This window comes from Mytilus trossulus, unplaced genomic scaffold (genome assembly GCF_036588685.1).
Source record: "Mytilus trossulus isolate FHL-02 unplaced genomic scaffold, PNRI_Mtr1.1.1.hap1 h1tg000085l___fragment_1__unscaffolded, whole genome shotgun sequence".
In the NCBI taxonomy this organism is placed as follows: domain Eukaryota; kingdom Metazoa; phylum Mollusca; class Bivalvia; order Mytilida; family Mytilidae; genus Mytilus; species Mytilus trossulus.
The window spans coordinates 817,122-829,113 of record NW_026963295.1 but is presented as its reverse complement, the minus strand read 5'-3'; the positions used below and the strand labels follow the sequence as shown (position 1 = coordinate 829,113).

Sequence of the window (11,992 nt, the reverse complement as noted above, 5' to 3'; positions counted from 1 at the left end):
GACACATTCCCCATTTCCATTCTGATTTTTATTGTGAGCTCTTAACTATCCCATAACATTAAACAGTGATATTACAGTTGTAAAAGATAGTCAGAAATGAGCACACAGCTGCTTTTGCATTGGTACTATTTCTGTACTATAAACATGTAGAACTGAAAATTTACTTTTAATACTAAGTTCTATATCTTTACTTTGAAAATATTGTAATATTTAGGTACTTGTATTTTACAGTACTTGATTTGTACTTAATATTTTGATATAGAAAATCTTTCAAAATGCTGAAAACGTAACGGTAGCAACCAAAAATATGCAGTACCTAAATTTCAATTACAAATTAATTACTGTAAAATACAGGTATCTAAATATTACAATGATTTTAAAGTAACAAAATAGTACTGAATATTAAAAGTAAATTTCCACTACTACAGATTTTTAGTACAGAAATAGTACCTATGCAAAAGTAGTTGTGTAGATTCGTTAGCTTGTTTTGGAACAGATTTGGAATATAGATTAATCCATGCTATCTCAGTTTATCAAGTACATACTACAAACTAATGTCCATTTCTGGAACGATATATCTTATCTTTAGACAATTTCAAAAGTAGGCTTACAAGACGAGTGTATTTGTTTTATCTCGTCTGTATGCAATATTTCAGTACAACTTTAAAATATTTGAATATTCCATTAATAATCAAGTACACAATTTTTACTTGTAATGACCCCATATTTGGTTTTGGTGTTAGCGCTAGGTTGTATTGGATGTGTCAATTCGGAAGACGGGTATCCCAATAAGAAGGAACTTGGTGATATCTTTAAGAAGATGGATGCTGATGGGGACGAAATGGTCAGCTTTGATGAGGTATGTTTTCAAGAAAAAATATTTGTATAAATTAACAGATCAAGCCTTCATTCTGTACACCCCATCCATACCCACATACAAGCTAGGCTGAATAATGTCATTTAATCTAATTTGTTGTGTTAATATCTGGGTCAAAATTTTAATTAAGTTTGACAGTCATTGAACTGAAAATTTGATTGGCATCTATCATCCATTATTCCAATGGCCGATCTTCCTGAATATGCATGAAATATTTGCCACTGAACATTTAACAGCCAACAAACAACAATGATTCGTTTGGTCGAGTTTGGTTGACAGTAAAGTAAATTCATTGAGTCATATGTTACATTTTTTTTAATTTTTTTTTTAAAGTGCTGTTTCAGTTCTTGGCACACTGCCTTAATTCTAAGTACTGCTTCAATTCTAAGTTTTGCTTTAAATTCCATTACTGCTTCAAGATTAAGTACTGCTTCAATTCTAAGTTTTGCTTTAAATGTCATTACTGCTTCAATTCTAAGTTTTGCTTTAAATCTCATTACTGCTTCAATTCTAAGTACTGCTTCGATTCGTAGTATTGCTTTGATACGAACTACTGCTTTAGTTCCTAATTATGTTTTCATACTAAGTATGGGTTTTAGTTTTAAGTGCTGTTTTTATTTTAAGTGTTGTCTTCATTCTAAACGTTGTTTTTATTCCAAGTACTGTTTCATTCCAAGTACTGCTTCACCTTTAGTACTGCTTTACTTCCTAGTACTGCTATAGTTCTTAGTATTAACTTCAATTCTGAGTACGGATACCGTTTTAATTCTATGAATATTGTTTTCATTTTAAGTGCTGTTTTCATTCTAAGTGCTGTTTTCATTCTAAGTGCTGATTCATTCTTAGTGCTGTTTTCATTCTAAATAGTGTCTGCATTATAAGTGCTATTTTAATTCTTAGTTCTGTTTTCATTCTAATTAAGAGTTTTAGTTCTAAGTGTTTTCTTCATTCTTAGCGTTTATTATTCCAACTACTGTTTTAATATTAAGAACTGCTCTAATGTTTAGTACTGCTTTAATTCCTAGTACTGCTTTGATACAAAGTACTGCTTTATTCCTAGTACTGTTTTAATTCCAAGGACTGCTTCAATTCTAATTCAAGTACAACTGCTTGTAATTGTTTTTTCAGCTAGTGACTCACCTCGTAAAACAAGCAACTAAACCAGGATCTGCGAATCTGGAAATTGCCAAACAAATATTTCCGAATTATGACAAAAATAAAGACGATTTTATAACATTTGAGGAGTTTATGCAACCAGAACACGACGAATTATGAGATATCCATTCATTTTGTTTCCTGCATTTCTCATTTTTGGATATAATCTGAGATGCAAGTATGTGCGTGAACCTCAACATAAACGAAAAAGACTGCGGATTTTATAATTGCAATTTTACAAATACGTTCCAGTCGCCTGATTTTACCAAACAGAGGAACTACAGCGACTCGAGGACGAGGGTGTAATATTGAAGATTCTGCCTGATCAATAATTATATTCTATTATAATAATTATTATAAAAATACTGATAATCTAAAAGAAATAATTATCAAACTACTCTTTTTTATTGTTTTGTTGTAAAATTTAAAAAAAAAATACTAGTATTACAATATTTTTAAAAAGGGACCGTCAAACCCCCAGATTTACGACGGCAAACTCATTGAATTGTTTCTTTTTTTTACACCATTTTGTTTGCCTTTTTTACATAGTTGGTATAAGATTATCAAATGTACAATGATAAAAATATCGAACACCAAGAAAAACTTAAAACTGAAAGTCCCAACCAAGTGGTAAAATACATTTCCAGCTCAAACAAATCAAACGAATTGATAACAACTGCCAAGTACTAGTAACTAAGTTGGTACAGACATATTTTTATGTAGTAAATAGTGAATTGAACCCAATGTTATAAATAGCGAAACCTCTCACTTGTTTGACAGTTTATCCTGTTACAGTACCATTGTTATAGTATTTTTCGTTCTCACTGTGTGTGTAAAATTTTAACGTTGCGTCGTTTGTTTTCTCTAATTTTTGAGTGTAAATTCACATTGCGATAAGACGTGTCACGGTACTTGTCTATCCCCAATTCATGTATTTGGTTTTGATGTTATATTTGTTATTCTCGTGGGATTTTGTCTGATGCTTGTTCCGTTTCTGTGTGTGTAACGTTTTAGTGTTGTGTCGTTGTTCTCCTCTTATATTTAATGCGTTTCCCTCGGTTTTAGTTTGTTACCCCGATTTTGTTTTTTGTCCATGGATTTATGAGTTTTGAACAGCGGTATACTACTGTTGCCTTTATTTATAACACAGTGTTGACTGATATTGCCCTGCTATTGACTTTTGTACCTCTTATGTCTGTATTTTTTGCTCAAACATTATTACCAATATAAAAGAATTATATGCGACTGACAGACAAGTGAGAAGTTTAGCTAGATATAAAAAAAGGTTGAGACCACTATTTTCTATATGCATTTTACTAAATCAAGAAAAGACATTTGTTTTCCATTATTTTTAGTGCGTTTGAGCTTTTGATTTTTGCCATTGATAAGGGACTTTTGAAAATTCTTAAGCTTTCGATATTTGGGTCATTTTACTTTTTACTATTATTTGATAAATCTGGTATGTTACCTTTCACGCTTCTACATTTAGTTTATGAGAACAAAACGTATATTAGAATAAAAATGTATTATTCAACTTCTGGATAGAGGTTTACTGAAGGTTGTACTCAAGGATATAAAATAAAATCACAAAAAATACCGAACTCAGAGGGTAATTCAAAACGGAAAATCAAATGACAAAATCCGAAGCTCAAACACATCAAACGAATGGATAACAACTGCCATATTCATGACTTTACAGGCATATTCCTATTTCGAAAATGGTGGATTAAGCTAGCTAAACCTCTGACGTGGATACGTCCGACTTCAATAAACGACTGACAATTGATATCAAAAGTCTGCATATGGAGTTTTATTCGGAAGCTACGATAAAAGTCGCATGACTCCGTGTCCTTAAAAAAATACTAAGTCAAACCCAGAATATGTATGTTGCTTACAGCATTATTTGTAACGTTCCGGACACTCATTCCCCTTGCATATTTACCCTAATGCAAGATAACTCCCGATGCTTTCCCACGGTGCTTTACAGCATCATATTAGGTTGCCTTTCATGTAGCCCAGCTGACTTAGTGACGTTCTAAGATTATCATCTTTGGTGAGTTTTATTCATACTGATCATTTGACTATAAGCACAAACACTTCAACAGTAGAATTTATAACAAACCATTTAAGTAGCAATTGTCTGTTCATAAAAAAATCAATTAAGAAGAAACACAGGAAAAAGTAAATTATGAAAATAAATTACATTACTCCGAGAAAAATTATCTTATGTAGAAAATAGTGGATAAAACCTGGTTTTATAGCAGAGTTCAATTTCGATGGAATTAACTTCTAAGTGTTCCTGTTTTAAAATTACATTTGCATTCAAATATTCAGCTTTGAGCGTTCCTGGTGAAGGTAAATATTAAGCGTTGTTTTCAAGTTTGATGCCCCACTTAGAGGTATTTTCTTTTGGCCAGTGCGCGTCCTTTAGTTCGTCCGTCTGTCCCGATTCAAGTTTTTGTTTAGAGTGTTTCGTCAACATAATGAGAGAACTATGGAAACATTCTTGTTAAATTTTATTACGGCTGACACCGAACTACATACCATAGGGTTTATGGAGATCACTTATTGTTCACTAAAATCTTTCTAATTTTAATGTCAACTTAGAGTTTAAACCGCAATTGCACGTTACATTGCACACAGAAAATGAGAAAGCGACTGGGGCACCCGTGTACTATATCTAGAGACATATTCTTGTCTTATTTTATTTTATTACGGTTGACACTGAACTACATACCAGAGGGTTTATGGAGGTCACTTATTGTTTAACATATCAAAAGGCTGCATAACACGAATAACCCAAAATATATGTATTGCTTACAGTATTCTTTTGTAAAGTTTGGGATTACATTCCCTAGGTAAATTTATCCTAGCTTGTGCGTGATAACCGTGTATTATGATTACCTTAGCCGTATTTGGCACAACTTTTTGGAATTTTGGTCCTCAATGCTCTGCAACTTTGTACTTGTTTGGCTTTTTAACTATTTTGATATGAGCGTCACTGATGAGTCTTATGTAGACGAAACGCGCGCGTCTGGCGTATTAAATTATAATCCTGGTACCTTTGAAAACTATTATAGACACATTTTTTATTTACTTTACTACGGCTGACACTGAACTACATTCCAGAGGGTTTATGGAGGTCACTTATTGTTTACTATAATGATATACTACAGGAAATGTCCGGAAGAAGATAGGTATATCTGTTTATCTTCTAAGTGGCCACCGGATCAGTCATTTCCGTGTTTACATTCTATTATTATATATCTTAGATCACATACTAAGTAGTTAAGAGGTGTGTCGTTGTCTTTAGTTCTTTTAACACATTAACCTATATCTTGATACTACGTTTCATCATTTCTGATTGAAAAATTTCAATTCCGATTATTTCTATGCTTGACCATCACGATTAGCTTGGTGTTAGTACTGGCCCGAGAACACAGTTATTTCGTAGTGCATTTCTTTTAGACAATAAATTCAAATTAAACAAATCGCACCTGCTCTTTCTCAAAAAGATTTTTACAGTGTAGTGTAGTACAAGTGAGACAAATAATATCAAAATTATAGGAAATTCTACCAGCTCTAACTCAAAATATTGACAATTCTTTGTTAAGGGGGTGTGTAAAATTCAGTTTGAAGAGCTTCAGACGTGATAAAACTTGACCTTTTTGAACTGGACCAAATCACTACTTAACATAAAGATTCAGCACCCATTTTTTTTAACATGTAATTACATCCGCCTACTTAATATTTTATGCATTTGATATCAAGAAATAAATTGGGAAAGTGTATCAAATAAAACATGCAAGTTATACACTGTTTACACTAGGGACTATATTCGTGATAACTGTGTCCTTGGACCTACTGCTAAAATGTATTAAAATGTCAACAGTTTTTTTACAGCTTGAGTTCGTTAGGCTTTTGTCGTTGGGCTTTGTACTTTCTTTTCATGGTCCTTGTTCGTTATGATTGTTTTTTTTGTTTTCATAGCCTGTATTCGTTTGGTGTGTCGATGTCTTTAGTTCTTTTAACATAATAACCTACATCCAAATAGATCTACTATACGTTTTCTGATTTGATGGGTAAAAAAATACTTAATCTTCTACAAAATATATTGCTACATGTGGTAATTAAGCTACTTAATTTATAGTCAGTACATCGATGTGGATACAGGAATACCAATTGTTTGGTAATTCTATAAATGAACTATTTGCTAAAGTATGAATTATTTGAACCACTGACGAAGTTTTTATGTTAGGGATACTTTACATGTACTTAAGTCGTATTTGACACAACTTTTTGGAAATTTTGGGTTCTCGATGTTTTCCACTCTATACTTGTTTGGCTTTCTAACTAACTTGCTCTGAGCGTCACTATTGAATCTTATTTAGACGAAACGCGCGTCTGGCATATCAAATTTGGTACATTTGATAACTAATTATACGTATTTATACATGATTACTGACTTCCAAATGCTCAGTTTTAGCGTGATTATGTTTAATTCAGAAAAGAGCATCAAACTCACGAAAATAAGATTATTTTTCACTTTTTTGTATTCTATTCAATACACTACATCTATTCTGTCTATCATTTCTGAGTGAAAAGTTTCAATTACGATTATTTCAACTCTAGTATTCTTATAATATATTCTTATAAAATACTGACGATGTTCGATTAGCGGTTAATTGAAACTGCTATAATGTATGAGGATGTCTGCAGAAAAAAAACATCAGTCGTTTTTCCTTGCCTGAATTCGTCACGCTATTGTCGTTTGTATTTGTTTTCCCTTTTCATAGCAAAAAAAATGAATAATAAAAATGTCATTGTCCACCTAACCATACCCTCGCCCATGAAATTCTAATTACGATTTAAGTGGTATCATTGTAGTAAAGCTGCACTACAATTATATACACGGAAACTAACAATAGGGTAACTGCATTTTCCACGATCATACTACGTGATAAGCAGTAATTATATAACATATGAAAGTACATGTAACACCTTATTAAGTATATTTGCTACTCTGTTTAAAAATAGACAGTTTCTTTCATTCGTTTTTAAATTGATAGTACAGTAAACAAACAAAAAAAAACCATTGGATTTTTTTGCGGGAAATGAATTTTTCTTGTTTGTTTATTCATTTAACATGTGATGTGGTACGCCCTAGAACACATACGTTATCCCTAGTTTTTGGTGGGGTTTGTGTTGCTCGGTCTTTAGGTTGTGTTTTTGTTGCTCAGTCTTAAGGTTGTATTTGTGTACTATTGTTTGTCTGTCTATCTGTTTCTTTCTTAGACTTGGCGTTGTCCTTTCATTTCAATGACCCTTTGGTATCTTTTGACTGCCATGTTCCTTCTTACCCAAAAACGTATAAAGTGCCGAAAACACACCGATTTTACAATTGTTTTTACCTCGCTTACGACGAATATCGTCGAAAAATCTTCAGCGACGTATTCAATACCACAATTGATTTTTCACAATTAGTCTTTGTACATTTGTTCTTTTAATTTCAAAAAATGATGCAGAATTCCTTTTTGTTTCAAATACTAGTAGATAAATACTTGGCATGAGTAAAGTTCTATCCTGTCCAGCAAACAGTCAAAATGTCATTGCATAAAAATAATAACTATCACTTCAAGTTAAACAATCAAATTTTCACCCCTTTTTTCCTGTGTACAAGCTTGCAACCGTGTAACTTCAAGTTTCCAAAATGTTTTACAAAAGCACCAAACAAAAAACGATTGCGCTTTGATACACTTTATATATATTCACGTTACGAATAAGAAATGATTTCTGCATTGAAATGCGGGATTTACCCCCTACAACTGTTAAATTAAAGGGAACATTTGTTTCAACCATTTTTCAGATCCAACCGGATGTGACATACAATGATTTTGTGGTATTACACCTCAAATGTTTGTTATCCATTGCCTTTCGTTCACATACATTGTAATAACATACTAATGGTATTGACTATTCACAGTCATGCTTCAAAGACTATTTCACTTTTATATTTTGTGAAATTGATTAACCGTTGTTCGTATGAAGAAGTACCCATACTATACCATTTTACTATTTATATGTTGTGCTTTGTATTATTGAATCCAATGCTTTTGATTTTCAAGCACGAAACGACAACAGACATTTATCGGTGACTTGGGTCTATTAAGATAAGTCGTGTTAACACGCGTACGACGGGTGCCACGTGTTGAGCAGGATCTGCTTACCCTTCCTTAATACATGAAATCACCCCTAGTTCGGTGAGATTCGTGTTACTAAGTCTTTATTTCTATGTTGTGTCTTGTGTACTATTAAAAGTTAAAATAGAGGATTTCTCATTTCCTATCAATAATTTTAAATTTCTAGATGGTGACGTTCCCTTGTCACCATCTTACGTGTTTGTATATCTCAACTTGTACGATTCGCTCGTGTATGTAACAATGTTTTAGATTTTAACGAACTAGTCAAAACATTTACTAAATTTTATCATCGGTATAATATAAAAAAGAAGATGTGGTATGATTGCCAATGATACAACTATCCACAAAAGACCAAAATGACACAAACATTAACAATTGTAGGTCACCGTACGGCCTTCAACAATGAGCAAAGCCAATACCGCATATAGTCAGCTATAAAAAGCCCCGATAGGACAATGTAACACAATTCAAACGAGAAAACTAACGGCCTTATTTATGTAAAAAAATGAACGAAAAACAAATATGTAACACATAAATAAACGACAACCACTGAATTACAGGCTCCTGACTTGGGACAGGCACATTCATAAATAATGCGGCAGAGTTAAACATGTAAGCGGGATTCCAACCCTTCCCCTAACCAGCTGGGACAGTGGTATAACAGTACAACATAAGAACGAACTATAAAAATCAGTTGAAAAAGGCTTAACTCATCAGATAGACAAAAAATAAAAGTGGACGTGGCCGGGTACTTATACATCCCGACACAAAAAGACACAATGCACAGATTTGAGAGTACTCGCAGTTATCTGACAGCTAGTTCAAAGCCATTAACAACTAATAAAAAATCATGCCTCTAAGACTAAGCAATCAATCCGTACACATCCAACATACAATGGAATTAGTGTAAAGACGTCATAAACAGCCAGAGAAAAACATGACCTTGCGCAATGCCAAGTTAAAGGTATCGACAGATTGTAGATCCATGAAAATGTATAGGATATAACATACTAGTAATATTTAGCTTTTAATCTACTGATAATAGAGTCAATATTTATATCAATAAAAACAATATTCAATGATCTTATCACAGTGTTGAATAGGTAACCTTTAAGAATAAGTTTATTTAAAGGAGCAACAAGTTTACATGGATCATTTCTAAATTTCCGGGCACGGTTAACAACATTTCTGTAAAAATGAGGATGTGCTATCCCGTTTGAAATAAGTTTTTTACAGGTACAACCAAACTTCAAAACCAAATATTTATATCTAGGGAAAAATTTAGTAAAGGTTTTAAGTAATTAATGGTAACGATATCCCTGATTTAATAATTTACCAGTAATACATAGGTTGCGTTCGCTAAAATAAAAAAACGTCACAACAGACACGGGCATAGCGAACTAGTTGTGAAATATAAACACCGTAAGATGGTGCCAAAGGAACATCATCATCTAAAAATGGAAAATTTACAATAGGGAACGAAAAATCGTCTCTTTTGTCGTAAATTTTAGCGTGTAGTTTCCCGTTTAAAACCGAAGTTCCTTGGGGTAAATTTCAGCAGTATATTGAGAAAATTCTTGATTATTTAACGAAAAAATATCATCAAGATAACGGTAAGTGTTGTTGAATTTATCAATTAAATGCAATTTCGACGGGTCTTTACTGAGTTTAGTCATAAACTGTGATTCGTAACTGTACAAAAAAAAAGTCTGCTATTAAAGGGGCACAATTAGTGCTCATGGGGATACCTACAACCTGTCTATAAACTTTGGTGCCGAAACGTATGTAAATATTATCAAGGAGAAAATTAACAGCCTCAATCATCTCATCACACCTCCAGTAAGTATATCTAACTTATTTACCTTTCTCATTAGAGAAGAAGGCTTTACAGTTGCAGCAAATATATCAACATTCAACTTTACCATCATTCGTAAATATAGCTCAACTTGTTTTACGTTCAGATATTTCAGATACTGTTGTCAGGTCACTAAAGATTGCATATTTTGGCGTTAATATTAATTAACTTATAGGGTCTTTGCATCGGAACTAGACACATTAATTTAAAAACCAGTTATGTTCTTCTCATACATGATATGATGGTATGATACTGGACCCATCACTGGAAGGATTGTGTCTGATATTCCTATGATGAAGACATACTATTTCAATCAGTTTAATTGAAGTCTGGAGCTGGCATGTAAGTTAACTGCTAGTAGTCTGATATTATTTATGTATTATTGCCATTTTGTTTATTTTCTTTGGTTATATCTTCTGACATCAGACTCGAACTTCTCTCGAACTGAATTTTAATGTGCGTATTGTTATGCGTTTACTTTTCTGTATTGGCTAGAGGTATAGGGGGAGGGTTGAGATCTCATAAACATTTTTAGCCCCGCCGCATTTTTGTGCATGTCCCAAGTCAGGATTCTCTGGACATTGTTAGTCTTGTATTATTTTTAATTTTAGTTTCTTGTGTACAATTTGGAGTTTAGTATGGCGTTCATTATCACTGAACTAGTATACATATATTTGTTTAGGGACCAGCTTACGGACGCCTCCGGGTGCGGGAATTTCTCGCTGCATTTAAGACCTTTTGTTGACTTTCTGCTGTTGTCTTTTCTATGGTCGGATTGTTGTCTCTTTGACTCTTTCCCCATTTACATTCTCATTTTTATCTGTTTGACTTTTCTTTTTAGCCATGGCGTTGTCAGTTTATTTTCGATTTATGAGTTTGACTGTCCCTTTTGGTATCTTTTGCCCCTTCTATTCCAGAGTTTCAACTAATCATAGACCTTTTTTTTTAAAAGGCAACAGTAGTATACCGCTGTTCGAAACTTATAAATCGGTTGAAAAAAGAATCTGGGTTACAAACTAAAACTGAGGGAAACGCTTCAAATATAACAATGACACAACAGAAACACAACATTAAAATGTAACACACACAGAAACGAACTATTATAAGCAATGGCCATTTTCCTGCCTTGGTACAGTACATTTTAAGAAAACATGGTGGGTTGAACCTAGTTTTGTGACATTCCAAACATCACGCTTTTATGCCAATGTTAAATGTAACACTAAAATGACAACGTTACATGACAGGAATACAATACAAATAAATGGGAGAACATATAGGACAGAGAAACGCACGTATAATAGCTAAAAAAGGTACCAGGTTTAAAATTTAATACGCCAGGATTTAAAACCCACAGGAAACATGAATTGTGATGTTTGTCACTGACATTAAATGACATTTCAATCTTTTGAGTAATAAGATGGAAGATACACTTGCCAATGCATTACACACATTAAATCGACGAGTGAAATTTATATAATATATTCGTTGTTTATTAAATATTATGCACAAAATATACATCACTTATATAAAATGCAAATGTTTTAATAATTCTTGCACTTTAACGTTCATTCAACCAATAGAATATATATAAACGTTTAAAATAATGGCAATTAGGAAGATTGTTTTCATGTTGTAAAAGAAATGTTGTTCTAGGTATTGGTAACGATAGTTGAATGAAATGACAACTGAATGATTTCACACATTTCCTCAAAATTTTTTTATCATATACGGATATACACATGTAGCAATAACGTTAACACATATAATGAAACAGTATGAAACTAAAATGTGAGTTGTCAAATATTAACAATTCACATCACAGTGGCTAAAATATTCAATGGTTCCACAAAACAAAATGAAAATAAAATGTCATTTGTCCAATGTTTACAATGTACATGACAGTAG

General features: G+C 32.7%; 1 protein-coding gene across 1 annotated transcript; it reads left to right on the top strand.

Moving 5' to 3' along the window:
- The first annotated feature begins 607 nt into the window (after positions 1–607).
- LOC134699885 (uncharacterized) lies at positions 608–2,352 on the top strand. The gene is made up of 2 exons (XM_063561286.1): positions 608–859; positions 2,006–2,352. Exons 1-2 carry the CDS (start codon positions 716–718, stop codon positions 2,150–2,152), a joined length of 291 nt encoding a protein of 96 aa, XP_063417356.1. The 5' UTR covers positions 608–715; the 3' UTR covers positions 2,153–2,352.
- The last annotated feature ends 9,640 nt before the right edge of the window (positions 2,353–11,992 follow it).

Bases quoted from the DNA above. Each gene is read 5' to 3' on its own strand.
- LOC134699885 (XM_063561286.1), top strand. From the start codon at position 716: ATGACCCCATATTTGGTTTTGGTGTTAGCGCTAGGTTGTATTGGATGT. The intron at 860-2,005 runs GTATGTTTTCAA...TTGTTTTTTCAG, and splicing joins AAATGGTCAGCTTTGATGAG to CTAGTGACTCACCTCGTAAA.